The sequence below is a fragment of the Lagenorhynchus albirostris genome, chromosome 1 (genome assembly GCF_949774975.1).
Source record: "Lagenorhynchus albirostris chromosome 1, mLagAlb1.1, whole genome shotgun sequence".
Classification (NCBI taxonomy): domain Eukaryota; kingdom Metazoa; phylum Chordata; class Mammalia; order Artiodactyla; family Delphinidae; genus Lagenorhynchus; species Lagenorhynchus albirostris.
The window spans coordinates 15,402,875-15,424,473 of record NC_083095.1 but is presented as its reverse complement, the minus strand read 5'-3'; the positions used below and the strand labels follow the sequence as shown (position 1 = coordinate 15,424,473).

The 21,599-nt window shown below is 35.2% G+C and overlaps 1 protein-coding gene across 6 annotated transcripts in view; it reads left to right on the top strand.

Annotated features, from left to right (window-relative positions):
• SPATA7 (spermatogenesis associated 7) overlaps positions 1-21,599 on the top strand; it is a 36,418-nt gene that overhangs the window by 9,408 nt on the left and 5,411 nt on the right. For 4 of the 6 annotated variants that reach the window (XM_060124432.1, XM_060124591.1, XM_060124752.1 and 1 more), the window contains 6 exons: positions 888-935; positions 7,215-7,348; positions 15,759-16,234; positions 17,372-17,438; positions 19,109-19,224; positions 20,745-20,798. In XM_060124432.1, coding sequence (XP_059980415.1) covers positions 888-935; positions 7,215-7,348; positions 15,759-16,234; positions 17,372-17,438; positions 19,109-19,224; positions 20,745-20,798 — 895 coding nt within the window. The remainder of the gene's footprint in view (positions 1-887; positions 936-7,214; positions 7,349-15,758; positions 16,235-17,371; positions 17,439-19,108; positions 19,225-20,744; positions 20,799-21,599) is intronic. The other 2 variants (XM_060124802.1, XM_060124508.1) reach the window with 2 other exon arrangements.

Below are 21,599 nucleotides of genomic sequence, written 5' to 3'. Positions count from 1 at the left end.
ATCATTAGAAGAGCTAAAGTTTTTAAATTTTGGTTCATGTTTTCTGAAGTTTATATTTTAAATGATTAAAAAATCTAAAGAAAAATATTTTGTTATATGTGAAATCAAGTCCAGCTTTTCAAATTTTTAATAGTTTATGCTTTTCATATCCTGTTTAAGAAATCTTTGCCTAATTTTAGGTCATTAAGATTTTCTTGTGTGTTTTCTTCTAGAAGTATAAGTTTTAGCTCCTACATTTCAGTTTATAATCCATTTTGGGTTAGTTTTTTTATAAGGTATGATATAAGGATCACTTTTTTGCCTATGGATATCTAAATATTGAAGTACTATCTGTTGAAGAGATTGTCCTTTCCTTATGGAACTGCCTTGGCACTTTTTAAAAGACAATTGACCATATGCAAGAGTGTGTTTCTGGACTTACTCTTCAGTTCTGTTGATCTGTTTGTCTATTAGAATACCACACTGCCGTCATCACTATAGCATTACAGTAAGTCTTGAAATTAGATAATGTAGGTGCCCCAATTCTGCTCTTTTATTTTCTCAAGCTTGTTTTGGGACTCCAGTTTACAAGTATGTTAAGTGAGTGATACAGGTAGGTTAAGTCAGTGATGCTCTGCACATTTGTTTTCCAGTCTTTACTCTGTTTCATTTTGAATATTTATATTGCTGTGTTTTCAAGTTCACTAATATTTCCTTCTGCAGTATCTAATGAGCTATTAATCCCAACCAGTATATTTTTTATCAAAGGTATTTTTCATCTCTATAAGTAGCATAAAAATCAAAACAAGGAAGTGCAAGTTCTGGAACTTTTTGTGATTTTCGCATTTGATATTTATTGTCATTTATAAAAATTAAGAATAATATTAAACACCTGATCTTTCTTTCAGCTGCAGTAGACTGCTCAGTTCCACTAAGCATGAGTGCCAGCATCAAATGTAAGTAATTTTTAACATATTGCCTTTAAAAAAAAATTATGGTAAACTACACATGACCTAAATTTATCTTAACCATTTTTTTAACTTTATTTTTTTAATAAATTTATTCATTTTTGGCTGCATTAGGTCTTTGTTGCTGTGCATGGGCTTTCGTTTTAGTTGCAGCGAGCGGGGACTACTCTTCGTTGCGGTGCACAGGCCTCTCATTAAGGTGGCTTCTCTTGTTGTGGAGCATGGGCTCTAGGTGCGCAGGCTTCAGTAGTTGTGGCACATGGGCTCAGTAGTTGTGGCTCACAGGCTCTAGAGCGCAGGCTCAGTAGTTGTGGCGCACGGGCTTAGTAGCTCCACGGCATGTGGGATCTTGCCAGACCAGAGCTTGAACCCGTGTCCCCTGCATTGACAGGCAGATTCTCAACCACTGTGCCACCAGGGAAGACCCCATCTTAACCATTTTTAAGTCTACAATTCAGTGTCATTAAGTACATTCATATTGTGGTACAACTATAACCACTATCCATTTTCAGAATTCTTTTCATCTTGCAAAACTGAAACTTCACACCCATTAAAGAGTAACTCCCCATTCACCCTGCAACCATCGTTCTATATTCTGTCTCAATGTATTTGACTTCCCTAGGTAACTCATTTGAGTGGAATTATCCAGTGTTTTTCTTTTTGTGATTGACTTATTTCACTTGCACAGTGTCCTTAAGGCTCATCCATGTTGTAATGTGTCAGAAATCTTCTTGCGTTTTAAGGCTGACTAATATTCCATTGTATGTACTAGCATATTTTGTTTATATGTTCATAAGTCAATGAACAGTTGGGTTGTTTCCACCTTTTGGCAATTGTGAATAATTCTTCTATAGACATGGATGTACGAATATTTGTTTGAGACCTTGCTTTCAGTTTTTCTGTGTATATACCCAGAAATGGAATTTCTGGACCATATGGTAAATCTGCTTTTAATCTTATATTCCCAATTTCCAATTTGAGGGTTCCAGTTTCTCCACGTCCTCCCCAACACTTGTTCTCTGTTTTTTTTGATAGTAACCCTCCTAATGGGTATTGACATGCTGCATTTTGAGGAAGCATTTTCTAACTTTTAAAAATCATCCATAAAAGAAGCTTGTATTGTATTTCTCAGTATAAGAACTTACAGTTGAGCCCAGGCTCTGCCAGTAAATCACTGTGTAGCTTTGGATAAGTAATTTAACTACTCTGGGTTTCATTTTTCCTGTATATAAAAATTTGGATAGTACTGAAAAGCTTGGCAAGGTTTAAGTTCTAGAATTCTGTGATTCTCACTGCCCTCAGCTTGTTAAGATTACTGAATTAGGGACTTCCTTGGTGGCGCAGCGGTTGAGAATCCGCCTGCCAATGCAGGGGACACGGGTTCGATCCCTGGTCCGGGAGGATCCCACATGCCACCGAGCAACTAAGCCTGTGCACCACAACTACTGAGCCTGCGCTCTAGAGCCCACAGGCCACAACTACTGAAGCCTGCGTGCCTAGATCCCATGCTCCGCAACAAGAGAAGTCACTGCAGTGAGAAACCTGCACACCGCCATGAAGAGTAGCCCCCGCTCACCGCAACTAGAGAAAGCATGCATGCAGCAACGAAGACCCAACGCAGCCAAAAGTAAATAAATAAAATAAATAAATTTTTTAAATTACTGAATTATTCATTAAAAATACCATAACTGGCACTTTTCTTCAGATAAATATTATCTACTATTTGTATCCTAATAGCTAACTGATAAACATGGTAGTTATTTGTATCTGAAAAGCTATTGACATATATTATTATAGAATCATGATATATCTCCCCTTTGTATGTACATACATATGGTATGTACATAGAAAAATATTTCTATTTTTAGAAATCTTTACTAAGGAAATAATCAGACCACAAAATTTGAAATTCCTATTTTAAAATGTTCTGAAAGATACCATTTAAGACCTTTTGAGGCCTTTGAGTCCAATCAAGAAATGCATACTTTAAAATAGCCAAAGAGCATGGATATCACAGCCTGTGCTTGTCTTATTGTAATTATATAAATATCAAATATTGTAAACTTTAAGTTTAGTATTTTCTTAAGCTGCTGTTTGAACTTAATTATTTACAGTTTGAGAGAGAACTTCTGCATTAAAAAATAAATAACAGCTTCAAGTAGTGCATGCTAAGTGATAAATGAATGAGAGCATAGATAGGAGAATGCCCCTTATGCGCAATCTGGGAAAGATCACAGACAACGGGATTGGTCGTACCTATCTCTGATTGTACATTTTCGTAGTGGAACAGATAGGAACAGATGGGACTTAAGCTGAGCCAGTTGCCACCAGTGAGCATAGTGTCTTTATCAGGCCCTGTGCTTGGCACTTTGTATTCTCCCTCTTCTGTGACCTTTATGTTTGCAACAAGCCTTCGTGTAGGTTCTCATATCTTTGAATGAGTCTTAGGATTCGAATAATTTTATAAGAAGGGTAAAGGCATTTTAGGCAAGAGTACAGTGTTGAGTATGTATTTTTAAAGACCAATTTCACCATAGCACACAAGCTATATGGGCTAGTCATTTTATGTCTTTCCCTCCTCTTTTGTAAAATGAAAGATAGATAATCTCTAAGGATCCTTCCAGATTTTTAATTTCTATGCTGTATATTTCTTCTTCTGTATCATATTAGTAACTTTTTATAGCACAGAAAACTGGTTCAATATTTTTAGGCTTTCAAAATCTCAATCATTTGAATTAAGGTGGTTTTACCAAGTTGACATTAGATCAAATAATCCTCTTTAACTAGGCTCTAAATGGGAAAGTTTTGCTAAATTTTCATACTGAACAAATTCCTGAACAATAGATGTATAAGACAAGATTATCTCTTTTTTATTCAGGTTGTGTAATTAACAAGCCTGAATGTATGTATTAATCCTCTTACTGAACCAAATTCACCAATTTAAAATCCAAATTCACCAATTTAAATTAATCAGGCATTTTGCATATTTTGTTTAGTACACTAGAGTTTATTCAGTGACTAATTCAGCAATTATTTATTGGACACCTACTGTTTGCTTTTATAGACCTTACATTCCAGTTGAAGGAGACAAACGATAAGCAAATGCAAAGAAATGAGTAAATATAGACTATATCAGATGGTAATAAGTGCAATAAAAAAGAATGAAGCAGGATAAGGGAGATTGGGACTTTGGAGAAGAAGGCCTCACTGATAAGGTGAGCAGAGACCTGAGAGAAATAAGGGAGAAGCAAGTGGGTAAAGGAGGGAAGAGCAATCAAGATGGAGAAAACAGCACGTACAAAAGCCTTGACATGGCATTGTGATCAGTGGATCCAGGGGAACAGCAAGAAGAGCTGTATAGCTGGTGTGAAATAAGCCAGCTGAAGAGTGACAAGCGATGAGGTCACTGAGATGGGACAAAGAGATGCAGACCACATAGGGCTATGACTATTTGCAAGCACTTTGGCTTTCACTCTAAATGAAATTGGAAGCCATTGGAGGGTCTTGAGTAGAGGAGAAGGAACAGAGCCAGTTTAACTTTAAAAGCATCTTTCTGGCTGGTGAGTTAAGAATAGTCTATAAGGGTCAGTGGTAGAAGCAGAATGACTAGTTAGGAGACAGTAATTCAGATGAGAAATAGTGGTGACTTGGACCAAAGTGCCTGTAAGTAGAGGGAATGTGAAATGGCTGGATTCTGGAAATATTTCAGATGTGTGTCAACAGTATTTACTGATGGACTGGGTGTAGATAGAATATGAGAGAAAAAGAAGAGTGAGTCAAAGATGACTCCCAATACTTAGAGTCTGTCAACTAAAATAACAGTTACAACTTACTGAAATGAGGAATATGATAGGAAGATATTTAGGGGAGGAAGTGAATCAAGAGTTAAGTCTTGGTCATTTTAAGTTCAAAATAAATACCTCTTAGAAATCCAGGTGGAGATGCTGAGGAGGCAGTTGGAATACAAAGTCTGGAGTTCAGGAGAGTTTGAGGATGGAGATAAAAATTCAGAAATTGACGACATATAAGTTGTATTTAAAGAATTACTCCTATTTTTTGTTTTTAGAATTTAGACTTAGCTAGTGCTTGTTTATCCCATGATATTTTCTGCTTTCAGTCAGTTGATACAGGAGTTTTTCTTTCTGGCCATGTAAATGAAGAAAATTGTGATGGCTAGAAGAATTGCAAAGGTTGTAATCACCAAACCAAAGTGTAATTAATAATCATTACTTTGTGTGTTACAAAGCTGATGCTCATTATAATCAGTATGAACTAACTTAGAAACAGGCTTTATAGACATATTTTAAAAAAGAAAGAAATCTGTAGTTTTGATTCATCTCTGTTTTTATAAGATATACTCTTCTGTCATAGCAGACAACTGACTTGATAATTTCAGTCTTTATCAAAGCTAGAATATCTCTATATACTTTGTTGAATTGTCTAAATAATGCCATATTCTAATGCATTAGAAAGACTTTTTTTTTTTTTTTTTTTTTTGCGGTACGCGGGCCTCTCACTGTTGTGGCCTCTCCCGTTGCGGAGCACAGGCCCCAGATGCTCAGGCTCAGCGGCCATGGCTCACGGGCCCAGCCGCTCCACAGCATGTGGGATCTTCCCGGACCGGGGCACGAACCTGTGTCCCCTGCATCGGCAGGCGGACTCTCAACCACTGCGCTACCAGGAAAGCCCGGCTTTATTTTTTATAGCAGTTTTATTGACAAATAATTTTCATACCATAAAATTCATGGATTTTTACTAAGCTTACAGAATTGTGCAATCATCACTACAAACCAGTTTCAGAATATTTTCCTCACCTTAAGAAGATCCCCAAAATGATAGCTTTGCAGCTGCTTCCTCATCCCACTTCTAGCCTTGGAAGCCACTAATCTGCTTTCTTTCTCTATACATTTGCCTTTTCTGGACATTTTATATAAATGGAGTCATATATGTGTTTTTTTGCATTAGACTTTTACTTAGAATAATGTTTTTGAGATTAACCTATATGGTAACCTAAATCAGTACTTCGTTACTTTTTAATTGTTAAATAGTATTCTGTTGTATGGATAATGCCACATTTTGTCTATTTATCAATTGACTGATGCGCTGTTTCTGTTTTTTGACCATTATGAATAGTGCGCTATGAACATTCATGTACAAGTCTTTCGTGTGAATATGAATTTTCATTTCTCTTGGGCATACACCTGAGAATAGAATTGCTAGGTCATATGGTAAATTATACTTAACTTTTTAAGAAACTGCCAAACTGTTTTCTAAAGTGGCCATACCATTTTATATTCTCGCCTCCAACATAATTAGGATTTCAGTTACTCCATATCCTTGCTAACATGTTATTGACTCCTTTTTTGATTATAGCCATTCTAGTGGGTGTGAAGTGGTGTCTCATTACGATTTTAATTTGCATTTTCCTCATGATTAAGGATGTAAAGCATTTTTTCATATGCTTATTGGCCATTTGTATATCTTTAGTAAGTGTCTTTTCAAACCTTTTGCCCCTTTTTTTCCCCCTAAATCAGGGTGATTTGAAACTTGAAATTATCTTGTTCATTAAGTTGATATAGATTCCAATTAAAAAGTATATGTTAAATTATAAATTTTACATGAAAATACAAGTCATTTTACTTATGGTTAGCCTTCTTTTTAACACTGAAACTTGACTAGCTTTCATTTTGCCATTTTCAGTCTTTGATAATGACTCAATACCTGACTTAATGCACACTAAAATGTGAAACCCCCTTTTTCGTTTGTATTTTCAAATGACTAGCAGTTAAGAAAAATGGAAATCAGTTATCCTAATTAAAAATAATGTTTTAAAATTTAGTGTCATTTTTTTGACTCATATAAAGCTTAAATTTTTATAGCATATGATGGTATTGACAATAATATTTCATTTGCAGGGGAGTATATGGATTAATTCAAACTCTGCATTTGGTGATTACAGTTGCAGACAACAGGGTCAAGCATTTCTAACCTTTATATCTCGATATCTGCTAGGAATTGCTCCCTTGAGCCCTTAGGCTTAATCAATTTGTCATATCTTGTTTCTGCTCTTTAAATAGTCAGTCCATTTGAAGTTTCTATGAATTAAATATTTGTTATCTTTATACAGAAAAGTATATGGATTTTTATTTACATATCAGTAGTATAAACATTTTTAGCAAGAAAAAAGTGCCCTTTACTAGTCGTCTAACACCAAAAAATTAATTTTTCTATTTTATTCTGTATTTCAAAAGATTTTTTTCCCCTCAGATGCAGACCAACAACGAAGAGAGAAACTCAAAAAGGGATTAGCACGGTGTGAAAGGGAATTGAAATTAACTAAAACTGCAATGCAATCCAATTCTAAAAGTAATTCCAAGTCATTATTTAACACTCTACAAAAGGTAAGGTAGTATTTTTACCTTTTAAAAGTAAATGTTTCTAAGATGCTTCATTGGTGGTGGAACCTGACTTTTTGATAATGTTTACTATAGGTCAGAATTGGTACACTTTCCTGTAAATAGCCAAATAGTAAATATTTTAGGCTTTCCAGGCCACAACTATTGTGTCTCTGTCACAACTATTGTGCCATTGGAAAGCAGCCATAGACAGTACGTAAATGAATGGACGTAGCTTTGTTCTAGTAAAACTTTATTAACATATAAGGTGGTGGGCCAGATTTGACCTGTAGGCTATAGTTTGCTGACCCCTGCTTTAGGTTTTTTGTGATACCCTTTATCATCTGATTAAGGGAATTCTTTTCGATTCCTAGTTTGCTAAGAGGATTTTTTTCCTTTCTCATGAATGTGTGTTAATTTTATCAAATTCTTTTTCTGCATTTTTTGAAATGATGGTACAATTTTTCTTTTTAATCTGTTCAAATGTAGTGAATTATAATCGAGTTTCTAATGTTAAATCAACTTTGCATCCCTAGTATAAACAAAGATTTGTCATGATGTAATTCCTTTTTTTATACATTACCAGATACAGTTGCTAATATTTTGTTTAGGGTTTTAGCATCTATGTCCATTATTGATATTGACCTGTCATTTTCCCTATTTTCTGCTATGTCAGGTTTTGCTAGCCTCATAAAATAAACTGGGTGCTATTTCCTCTTTTTCCATGCCTTAGAGTAGTTTATGTAAGTTTGGAATTATTTGTTCCTTGAATTTGATGGAACTCAGCACTAAAATTATTTGGGCCTAGAGTTTTATTTGTGAGATTTTTGACTGCAATTTTTGAAATCATTATAGAACTATTTTCATAAGTTGTACATATGTAGAAGGTTGTCCATTTCATCTAAATTTTCAAATTCTTGGCATAGACTTGTTCATAATATCTCTTAAATCATTTCATAATCTCTCTTGAATATGTATTAGTTCTTCTTTTTGTCCTAATGTTGTTTATTTGTGCCTTCAGTCTTTTCTTTATTATTCTCACCAGAGATTTGTCAGTTTTATTAATCTTTTTAAGGGCACATCTTTTACTGCATTGATCCTCTCTGTTGTACTTTGTTTTCTAGTTGGGTAATGTTCATGCTTTATTTTCCTCTTTTGGCTTTCTTTGAGTTTATGTTACAGTACTTTCTTCTACTTTTGTTTAGTTTATTTTCAGCCTCACTTCTTTCATAGTATGAGCATTTTTAAGGCTATATATTTTCCTTCAAGTGCTGCTTTAGCTGCATTCCACAAGTTTTGATATGTGGTATTTTTATTATGGTTCAGTTCAAAGTATTTTACAGTTTCCATTATAATTTATTCTTTAACTCAAGCGTCTTTTAGAAGTGTTTATTAATCTCTATTTTTTTTCCTGGTTTTCTCTTTGTTACAGATTTCTAGCCTAATTGTATTTTGATCAGGGAACATCTGTGTGATATCCATTTCTTGAAATTTGTTGAGACTTGTTTTATGGCCCAGTAGGTAGACAGTTTTTTTTTCTTTTATTTGTTTGGACAATATTTTGTAATGCACTATGTCATATGTGTTTGAAAAGAAAATATATTCTGTAGCTGTATGTAGTATTTAATATATAGTGTATGAATTAGATTAAGTTTTATATCTTTTAGGTGTTCAAATCTTATTGATCTTTTTGTCTAATTAGTCTACCTTTTATTAAGAGAAATCTTTCACGATTATATATTTAGCTATTTCTCCAAGAATTAGTACTAGCAATTTTTGTTTTATATTTTTGAGTCTATATTATTATATACATACAGACTTAGAGATGATATATTTTCTTGGTGAATCTAACCTGTTGTCACTGTGGTTTGAATTTCTTTGCCTTGATGCTTTTTATATTAAAGTGTTTTCTGATAGTGATATAGTTAAACCAGCTTTCATTTCATTAGTATTCCTTTGGTATATCTTTTTCCTTTTTTTTTTTTAACGGTACGCGGGCCTCTCACTGTTGTGGCCTCTCCTATTGCAGAGCACAGGCTCCAGACGCGCAGGCTCAGCGGCCATGGCTCACGGGCCCAGCCGCTCCGCGTCATGTGGGATCTTCCCGGACCGGGACACGAACCCATGTCGCCTGCATCGGCAGGCAGACTCTCAAGCAGTGCGCCACTAGGGAAGCCTCCACTTTTTCCATTTTTTAATCCTAATATTTTAGATAGGTTTTAGGTGGGTCAGATTATTCACTCTGATAATCTTTGCCTTTTAAAGTGGAGCATTTAGTATGTTTTCATTTCTTCTTTCTTCTTGTGTACTTTCTATTTGACCCACAGTAGTAGGCAGGATTCTAAGCCCCACAGTGATCCCCACCCTTAAATAATCCCCTCGTCTTGAGTGTAGGCAGTACCTGTAACTTGCTTCTAACCTATGGGATGCAGCAAAGGTGATGGAATATCACTTCTGTAATTGTTATGTGGCAAAGTGAAGGGAATTTCCCCCTGTAGATTGAGAGAAAGGAAAAATTGGTCTGAGAGTAATTTATGCAGTGGGTGCTGTTCCCCTCCCCTAGCCATGCCAAAGAAACAAGGGAAGGGGGAAATTTTCTCAGGATTCTTCCTGCTCGTCCCTGAGAGCTTTTGGTGGAAAAGCTCTTTCCTAGAGGAAAAGCCTGCAAGAGGGTACAAACTCCCCAAGTCTCAGAGGCTTCATACTCTTACACTAGTCCACACTCAGTCCTTAGCAATTAGCTAAAAACTTCTAGCATAATCTTCTTACCAGTTTATATGTCATTCAGCAGCATCTGTCCCAAATAAGTAAATGCTTAGGTTCTGTTTCTCCCTGCAGGTACCTATATCACTGTGGATTTTAGGTTAGTTGTGATCTTAGTTCTCTCAAGAGTTCAAGAAAAATCATTAATTTGCAGTTTGTCCAGCTTTTTTTCTTATTATAATGGTGAGACCTATGCTCTTTCCATTTCTCTCCATCTGTCAGCTGAAACTGGAAGTCTTTTTGTGTGTGTGATGGTCTCTTTTTAAACTTTTTAATTTTGAAAATTTTAGCATCTCTAAAAATAGAGTGGTATAATGAACCCACGTGTTCTTGTCCCCTAAGTGCAACGATGATCAATTCAGGGCCAGACTTATTTCATGTATATCCTCACTCACTACCCGCATCCCAGATTATTTTGATGCAAATACCAGATATATAATTTTATCTATAAATATTTCTGTATATATCTAAATATCTAAAAGATAGACCACCATACCATTATTATGCCTTAAAAATTAATAATTCCTTAATATCATCAAATATCCACTGTTCACATTTCCCCATTATCTCTCTCTTTTTTTTTTTAAGTTTGTTGGAATTGGAATCTAAATAATTTCAACTAATTGATACATTTCTTTTAATCAATAATTTCTCTTTCCCCCACCTTTTTATCCCCCTACAATTTATGTGTTGGAAAAAACTTGAGTCATTTGTCTTGGCTTAAGGTTTTTGTGGACCATCTGGGTAATGCAAATTTAGGCTGCAAGCTTGTGTGGAAGCAGCATATGATTTCGCATTCTCAAAGGCCACTGTTCTCTCAGTGCCAGTGCTCAAGATGGGCAAGTTTCTTTGTAAGTCATCTAATTGGAGGGTCGCCATTGAGAGGATCCCAGATTCATGAGCATGGTCTCCTAGACTGTCTAGATTAGGCCCTGAGCTTTGTTTTCTGTCCCCTAGCAACTGTGATATGGAAAAACTATTGCCTGTTGGTAAAAGCCGTTTCATTTTTGACTCCAGCTCTTTCCATTGTACATGAAGATGTGACATATCAGTAGGCAGGGGTAAAGACTAAGGGCATTTGTGAATTAAGAGTGAACCTGGGGGCTTCCCTGGTGGCGCAGTGGTTGAGAGTCCGCCTGCCGATGCAGGGGACATGGGTTCGTGCCCCGGTCCGGGAGGATCCCACATGCTGCAGAGCGGCTGGGCCCGTGAGCCATGGCTGCTGGGCCTGCGCGTCTGGAGCCTGTGCTCTGCAACGGGAGAGGCCACAACAGTGAGAGGCCCGCGTACCGCAAAAAAATAAAATAAAATAAATAAGAGTGAACCTGGGTCCTTTTTCTCTGAGAAGTGTGGCAGAGCCATAGACCAGTTTTTAGTTGGGAAGTTATGTCATCATATTGACACTTTACAAAGACTACACTGGCAGCAGGGAAGGACAGACTAATTGTGTGACAGTTGCAGTATAGGGAAGAAATGATTAAGATATGATCTATAAGACAGCAGAAGGAGCATAAGGAATATATTCCTTATGAGGAGACATTTATAAAGTAGAATCCCCAGGACTTGGTGACTGATCAGATGATATGAAGAGCAAGAGGCAGGAATTAAAGAGGTTTCCAGGTTTCTGGCTTGGGCAACTGGGAGGTTTCCAGGTTTCTGGCTTGCCCGAGTTTACTTGTTCGGACCTGTTTAATTTGAGATGCCTTTGGAACATCTAATATATTCAGTAGAGAGCTGGATATAAGTATCTGTGTCAGGAGAGAGGTCTGGGCTGAAAATAGATTTGGGAGTCATCAGGAAAGCTGTAAATATGTTTAAGAGTCCCCAAGGCTGTTTTGTAGATAAAAGGACTAGGAATAGAGCTGCTTCCTTTAGAATAAGCCTGCTATACACTGTACCATCTGGGAATCTGTTCATCAGTATTTGACTCATGTATGTATTTTCATTTTCAGTGATGGTACTTTTTAAACATATTTTTTAAAATATGTTTCTATTATCTAGCATTTTGAATATAAATAATTCTATTTTGAGGTAAGGATGGGATTTGTTGAAAACAAAATATATAATTAAGTCTGTAAATGGACGATGTTTTCCATTCATTTTTCCTTCAGTCACTGTAACCCTGTAACTTTTTGCTTCTGAAAATATAGTTCATTTATGCTTTTATATAAGTATATTTTTTACTCCATTTAGACTTAATAGTAATTTGCAATTTGCTTACATTTTTTATAATACTTGATGATAAATATTTAGATACATTCAAATTAAAATAATTATTTGGGGCATAATATTTTGATAATTGGGTGGGTTTATGATTAACAGTTACCTGTAGTTATAATCTGCATTTACTGAAAAGTTTGCTACAATTCAAAAGAAAGTGGTAACTTTGGCCTCTGGACATATTAGCTGTTTATATACGTGAGACCATGTAATCAAAAACTTTTTCTTTAATTGCTCACACTGTAATATGGGCTACTTATTTTCTCTTACATTTTGACTTACATGCTATCACCTCAGACACTTTTAAGTCTGCACCTTGTACCTCACACACAGTTATTCACCACTCACTCACATCACTGGTGCAGCACATACCATGTGATATTAAGATTAATTGAATATATGAATGTGATTCATGTTCTTAAATAAATCTATTTTAAAAGCACTATAAAACAGTGAAAATCAGAAGCTATCAGTTTCTTTTGTAAAATACAATTTGAAGCTTTTTGCAAAACAAGTGTTAATCAAAATTTTAAATAAATTGTATCTATCCTGTTCTGCACTTGAATTGATTCCTCAACTGTTTTAAAACCTGACAATTGGAAAATCTTTGTATACCATTTCTTCTGACATTATCCCTGAAAAAGATTGATTTAATACTCAGTTATTCTGTGATTGTAAAATTGGATAGGTATTTTTGACATAAAAACATGTATGTGTTAACTGTCAATGATTATCACTTTACATAAATTCTTAAATCACAGAAACAGTTTACAACAAATTGCATTAAAGTGAAAGTGGTCAGATTACCACCAGAATTTTTGTTCCATTGACAATAATTGATGAACACTTTTCTGATTTTAGAACTTTACAGTGATCTGCTATTTTAATTTTGGTGAATTTACCAGTGTGTTACACATTTTCTATGAAAATCATATCCAAGCTTTCTGATATTCGTAGTTAAAAATTATATAATCTCAAAAAAGCAGATAGGTACAGTTGGTTTTGCACTGTGTTCTACTGGTTTCCCAGGAAAGAAGAAGTAGGATACAGGGTAGGAATTATAAGATATAAAGATACAGAAAAGTTTCATGCCTTCAGTTGATTCAATAGCAATTTTCCCAGCCCATTTCAGACAGATGAGAGTATATTCCTGCCTTTAAAGACTTTCTTTGGTATTTCATTTTGTTTATTAAATAACCATTACTGGTAAGAATTTTCTCACAGGCAATCTAATGCCTTATGCATTTCTGCCTGCTATGATCCCAATTTGTTCTGTTCCCCAAGTGTAAGTAATTCCTGTGATTATTATTTAATAGCCCTAAAAGATTTTTCAGATCATACTTAGAAATTGCTTTCCGGGGAGCCAGACTCCTCTGGTACATAAGCTGCAGTGTGAACCTAGTTTGGGAACGCTTTTTACAACTAACGTGTTAAAGTCATTAACTAAACACTACCCTAGTGACTCACAGTTTAATGCCAAAATACTTAGTTGCTTTGAGTAATTCTGCTTTATATTTGGGATAAAGTTGGAAAGCACTTGGAAAGGAAATAGGTGACTTGACCTATTTTAGACTGTAGTCACAATATCTAGTTATCTGCAATTTCCTTGCTGAGGTAAATCAATATGTAAGTTAGCTGACTTGTTCATTACCATGAAAGGAGTTAAAATCAGCTTAAGATTCCTGGTGGTGTAAAAAAAATCTAAAAATGTATAAATTTCAAATGAGTCTGTAAAATAGTATGATATAATGGGAAGAGCATAGGCTCACCTGGGTTCAAATCTATGAGACCCTGCCCCTCAGGTTCTTCATCTGCATAGTAGAGGGACTAATTGTACCACCACCCAGAAGTTGATGTGATGATTAAATGAGTCGTACGTGTAAATTAATTAGAACAGTACCTTGCACATAGTATGCACTCCATATGTAATAGTAGCAGTGGTAATAGTAACAGTTCTTACTATTCCTCTTTTATTTCTACTCAAAGGCAATAACAGTACCTTGTGCACAGAAAGCACTCAGCTCCTTTCTTATTCAGCTTGCTTATCTTCCTCTTGTTTTCCTCCCCATGAGCTTGTAGGACAGATATAACTGGCTAAATCCCAGCCTTTTTCACTCCAGATTAACTTCCATGTAACTTCTTCTCTACCATTTAATAAAGTGCCTCAAAGTTCTGTAAAGGATACACAGGTGTCCCTAAAGTCTGGAATCCTGGACAAGGCATCTAGTCTATGGGCACCTAGTCTGTAAAAGAATAAAATATTACCTATACTCTTAAACCTTATGAATACCCTGTAGAAATAGTTCTTCCAAAGTTAAACCAAACATATATACAATGGAATACCACTCAGCCATAAAAAAAAATGAAATAAAGCCATTTGCAGCAACAGGGATGCATCAAGAGATTATCATACTAAGTGAGGTAAGTCAGAAAGAGAAAGGCAGATACCATATGATATCACTTATGTGTGGAACCTAAAATATGGCACAAATGAACCTATCTATTAAACAGAAACAGACTCACAGACATAGAGAACAGACTTGTGGTTGCCAAGGGGGAGGGCAGGTGGGGGAGGGATGGATTGGGAGTTTGGGGTTAGTAGGTGCAAACTATTACATATAGAATGGATAAACAAAAAGGTCCTACTGTATAGCACAGGGAACTATATTCAATATCCTGGGATAAACCATAATGGAAAAGAATATTAAAAAGAATGTATATATGTGTATAACTGACTCACTTTGCTGTACAACAGAAATTAACACAACATTGTAAATCAACTATACTTCAATTTAAAAAAAAATGTTTTTAATGGTTAAACCAAAAAGAAATAGAGCAGGCCAAAATGCCTTCCTTTCAAAGCTTTCCCCACTCATGAGAGGTTGAGAAAGAAACATATGAACTTCCCTATGGCATCAACCTTTCTTAATTATGTTTAAAATATCAGTTACTTAAATCAGGGCTCCATACATCTATACATTGTGAAGAGAAGTTCCTTTTCATTCCTTCAAAGCCTTTAAGTCACAGAGGAACTGCTGGCACTGAAGGTGGTCATGACAAGGCAGGAATGGGTGGATGCTGCCACCAGCAGTGGTTGAGAAGGGGATTAGTACTCACGATTGGTTTGGAAACTCAAATAAAACTGAGATCTACCTCAGTACACAGGTTCAAGACCACAAATATGGTTATATGTTATTAATCATTTTTTTAGTTTCAGAAAGAAAAATGATTGCTATTGCTTATATTTAGAATTATATTTTTATATATTAATAATTCAAAAACTTGAATATAACTTCAAATACAAATTTTCAGGAACATACACACTATATTTGTAGAGCCCTGAGGCTCTACATTTTTTAATGTGTAATCTGGAGATCCCCAATTATCTGAATTTGTAAATGTAACTGATCACTGTTAAACCAAATGTTCTTAGCCTCCAGGAGAACCACAAGATGAAGATGCTATGTTATTCGAAGAAGTGAACAGATTTCCATCCTTTAAAAGGTCACCAGTAACTTCTTCAGAGCGACTACACTTAAATCCACATAATTCCGATAAAGTCCTCACAAATGGTACTGAGAAGAACTCCAGTTCCTTCCTGTCCAGCATGGATCACGCTGCCTCTGGGCCCAGGACATCATCCTCTGGAACCTCCTACGGCAGAAGGCCCCGGAGCACATCCCTAAATTCCCAGCGGTTTCAGTTAGTAATTTCAAAAGCACCCAGTGGGGACCTTTTGGATAAACATTCTGAACTCTTTTCTAACAGACATTTGCCATTCACCCCACGCACTTTAAAAACAGAAGCAAAATCTTTCCTGTCACAGTATCGATATTATACACCTGCCAAAAGAAAAAAGGATTTTACAGATCAGCAGATAGAAGCTGAAACTCAGACTCAATCAAGCAGGTATGGCACAACAGCCAATAGTAGATCCTTCAAGATGTGGTAGAAATTAAATAATATTCCTCACTTTATATCATGTACCCTATGTACCACACTTAAGGTCTGGTAGTGCCCTTTTGATTAGAATGAGGTTAATGTGGCTTTTCCTTCTGCATGAATCACTAGAACAACTATCAGAGTAATTGTTGAAAAAATAAATAGCTATTAAACTTGCCAAGCTCCTTATAAACATGAATGTTACGTATTTAATTTATTGTTTCAAACATGGTACTAGAACTTTTGTATGTTTTTAAATATACTTTCAGAGAATCCGTAAAATATGTCATCAGACAGCATTTGTGTAAATATGTTTATTGATTTATGTTAGAAATGGCAAAACAATGGGCTATATTGGGGGAGAAAAAGCAACTGTTTGTCTAACTACCCCTATGCTTCCCTCCCTGCAAATACTCAGCAACAGCTCCTCAGGTATAATGTAGGCAATTGGGATAATTTCTGGAAATTAAGTATAATTTGCCTCAGTAATATTTTCATATACAGTAGTGCCTGGCACATAATGAATATTCATTAAAGGTTGCCAGATGGTTGAAGAAAGAAACAAATCTTGTAAAGTATTGAGTGTTAGCGGATTTGTGATTGTTTTTCCTAGTGTTATATAAATGAATACTTATCTGGTGCTAGGTTTTAATTATTTTTAAAAGTAAAAAACAATTTATGATTAGTATTCTTTTGTCTGGGTAAAGATAAGAGGTATAGTAAGATCAGTCTGTATACATTTAAAGAATTAAGGAATTAAATCTAATGATAGAATTTTTAAGTGAAGAAGAAATGAGGGAAGCAAATACAACGAATACTTTTCTGATTATATTTTTGACAGCTTTTGAAGATAATGCTTTCCTCTTCCCTAGTCCCATTCTGTCCAACTGAAATCTAGCTGCTATTCAAAAAAAGGAAAAAGAGGCATATGTAATCCAAACCATATCTATTTCCCGATTATATAATTAGAAATTACACATTCTACAAGAATAGATGCATTTTATCTCTCATGTTTGAAGTTTATTTTTTTCTAGCCAGTAAAGCTTATTACCACAGTGTTTATACTTTGAAGATTTAACAATAATTTCTTTTAAAATATTACAGCTTTCAATCTGATTTTGAGACAGTTGAGATTAAGAACTTCACAGATTCAGAAATGAACATAAAGCAGGTAATAAAAATGAGATTTCTTTGTGTCCCACATTAGAATTATAGCTGCTTTAACAGAACACGTGTAGCTATTTGGACTGTGAAGAATAATCTCTTGATGACACTTCTTGCATGTGATACAACCAGTATACAGAAGTATTGCTTGTTTACAGATGGTTATATGTCTCTGTGAGCGGCCAGGTGGATCCTGCCCAATCCGGGAAGTCATTTTTTGTTGGCAACTTTTCTAGGTGGTTGGTTGACTGGCTGGATAGACGGGTGGATGAGTAAAATACCTTATATCTTCTTTTCAAAGTTGCAGACTTGTATCACTAAAGGAGCCAGAAAAGTTGTGCAGAAGTTATTTTAGTTTCTATGCCTGTATTTTTTTTAAAGAATTGCCACTGATTATATTATTGGAAATAATACATTTTATAAAAACAGATGGATATCATTCTCCTGTACTTGCTTTTACTTTTTTCTAGACTGTAAAGATCTTTTTTAGTGTTTGTATTTTGAATGTGTAGCAATCATTTATTTTAAAATATTACAGCTTTAAGTCTGACTTTGAGATATAAACTGATTATTTTTATTTTAGGGGTATTAATCATACACTAATTTAAATTTATTGTTTGTGAAAAAGGTTTGTCTATTAAAATGTCAAGCAGATTCAGGGATAATATAAGCATACTCAGCTTCCCTCTTCCCTTCTGAAAATGGGTAGAGGATCGTAGTTTTCCATCCCAGCCATTAATAGCTGTTTGACATAGGGTTCTGCCATTTAAGGCCCAAGGACAAATCAGTTCCTCTGAGAGCTGAGTTTCCACCTCTAGAAAAACTGTACTTAATGTGCAGGATCATTGGAAGGATTAAATGTTGTAGGTAAAGTACCTAGTCTGACCCGGGCTCAGTAAATGATGGCTATGACTAGCTTGAGATTTAGGAAGAGGGTTTTTAGCTCCATAGATAACTAAATAAACTAAAGCAGAAGTCCATTTTTATGACATTGTGCTCCTAATGTTTATCTAATAACCCTGTAAGAAAACGGCATGTCCCCTTACTCCATAATCAACTTGAGGAAGCTAGTAAGAGTATTAGCTACAGTAGATAGACCATCCTAACAGCACTTTTAAAATCGTAAAGCACTACACATAAATTAGCATTCTAAAGATTAACTCGGATAATGCAAGTAAATGCTTGACACAGTATCTGGCCCCTCGTAAGCGTTCTATAAAAGTAGGCTGCCATTATTTTTGTTTTCTTCTTTATATTGTTGTTTGTACTGCCGGAGCTACCACTGCTTCTACAATACATATTTGATAGGTTGGCATTTGAAACAGATTGGCTATTTGAGTTTCTGAATAATTGGCTATTTTCTCTCAAGTTTACTTATTTGCTTGGTTTCTCTTTATATGTTTATTTTTGGTATTCTTTAATGTCATTTAAAATATTCGTCATTAAAATATAAGAAATTGTTTTACCTTTAAATAAATTTAAGAAAAAAGTCTTGATTGTATGAAAAGTGAATTCTGAAACATCCTTTGTCCTAATATATCAGTCACATTTATCTACTGGGTATCTCTGTGCTCTTTCATCAACTATTTTTGGAAATTTCCTGTTTTGCTTTAGTTCTGCTTTCATAATGTATTTTTGAAGCAAAATAAAGATTTATTCTTCTCATTGTATCCCCAGGCATCTAGCTGTATGTCGTATGGTACCAAAGGAAAAATAACCCCTTTACCTTTACAAGGACATGAATTACCATGGGATGAGGTTAAAGACAGTGCTCTTCAGTGTTCCTCATCAAGGTATTTCACCTGTTTATATCTAACTGCTTTCCTGTGTAACAGACGTACAGACTTTGCAACATGAGGGGACTTCCCTGGCGGTCCAGTGATTAAGACTTCGTGCTTCCACTCCAGGGGGTGAAGGTTTGACCCTGGTCAGGGGAACTAAGATCCCACGTGCCACGTGCCGTAGCGGGGCAGTGGCAGGGGACAGACACTTCAGACTTGGAAACATGAGTACTGTTTTAACTGATTGCTCTCCCATCTGTTTTGGTATTACACAATTCAGTGGCCCTGTTAGTTTTACTAAGGAAGTATTACGAAGTAGGTAGTCACTAAAAGTGTAAATGAATTCATTTTACTAATTCATTAATAAAGGGAAAAGGGACACAGGCTTGTATTATTTACTATCCCTCTTCATTATGAGAAAGGATTTTCCCCAAGACAGATCCTCCAGCAGTGATGCTACCCAGTTTACATGGCACAGACAGTACTGAAGAACCCTACCATTTGAGGATTCAGCATTTGTGCTTTTGAATATTCCTCATGTGCTAGTGCTTTATCTGTCCGTGCTTTGTAGAGGAGGCACTATTTTTTAAAACGACTCCTCATGTTTTGGAATTACAGAACACTGCGCCTAAATAAAAATGACAGGTTAGCAGGTAGTACAGAACCTAAAAAATGCCTTTGATAGCTTCAGCTGTCAAGTGCATTTCCAGTGTCAGAGTTTGGATATGAGATGAAGGAGGTGGAAGGAAAAAAAGACTAAAGAGCAAGAATGAGACATCCTGTAGCAGACTGGAAGCAAGCACACGCAGCCCTTCAGGGCCCAGGTCTTCCCTCAGGCCTTTCCTTAGGGAGATCTCACCTGGAAAGGTTTTGTGGGGGGAGGGAGTGGCAAGGAGGTTTATTGCTGACTTCTCTGTCTGGAAATTCATGATGCTTTAGTACTCATAACTTAACATACTCTCTTGAGCCAGTTGAGCCAGTCTTCAGTGAATATAAAGAATAACCTAAAGAAAGGGATAGTTATCTTTCCCAGTAGCTTCTATCTAAAAGAAGTAAAGTAAAATATTATAATTGAATATACCTGAATAGGAAGCTTGGAATTAACTAATGATGACATAACTGAATAATGACAAAATTTATCATAGTTAACAGCTTAAAACTTTTTTCTATAGGGAGATGTTTCCACCATCATTTATGTTTTAATCTTAGTCAAACTAATTGTTTATACAAGGTAAGTTTCATTGTACAATTTTTAAAAGGATCATGAATTTGTAATTACAAGACTAGTTTAAAAATCTATCTTTGCTACTTACTAACACATGACCTTGGCAAGTTACTTAGCCTTTCTGCCCCAGGTGAATTGTTTAGGAAGTGGAAAAAATAACACCTACCTAATATACCTGACAGGGTTTTTCTGAAGATTAGATAATGAATGTGAAAAGTGCTTTAAAATTCTGAAACGTATTATTACTAACATATTACTGTATGCCAAATCATTGTTTTGTTCAAATACTCTAATTTTCTCTTTCCAGGGCAGTATGTCAATGTTCCCTGCAGCCTCCTTCAGGGAGAAAAATCTATTCTGAGTAAGATATTTTTGACTTCTTCATTTTGCTTAGTGGAAATGAAGAATTAAGACTCACACAAATTATTATTAAATTAGTCAGGATTGAACACTAATCTTTCTTTACAACCAGCTTTGGGGTTCAGTCGTATAATGCACACCAAATCTGAGAGAATGACCAGAATTTTCTGAAATAATTATTAATCACTTCATCTTTATGTCCAGTAGAAATTTGTCCCTAAGTTAATAATACTTGCTATTTTTTTTATAATTAGTACCCATAATTTTTATTTTTATAAATAAAAATAATAATGAATAATAAAGATGAGTTTTAGAGAAATGTAGCCTTGGTAGCTCAGGATACCATTCTTGGAGGTTTCTAACTTCACCAGTTTTTTGCAGATAAAAAACCCACTTCTGGGTTTGAATGTTGTTTTAGTTAAGCTGTATTTTTTCAGGGAAAACAATCTACTTTTATAGACTTTCATTTATTCTCAAACTTGCTGCCTGTGAATTGGTTTGAAAGTGTAATTTTTATGCAGTATTTTAATCTTCTATTTGATTTGCTAATTAACTCTTTCCCTTGTATTTACTTTTTCAGTAATTGAGTAGTTGCTTGCTATTTACATTTTCTATCATCACTGATTTTTAGCTAATTAAAATCAAACCTATAATAGTACCCTAATTTTCTTGTAATAACTTGTAAAATATAGTTAACTCAGAAGATAATATAACAGAGAAATGTGTCCAAGTAATTAAAATTTATTACTGTATATACACAGATTTTTCTTTTAGAATATTTTTCCTCATCTCCAAACCTTTT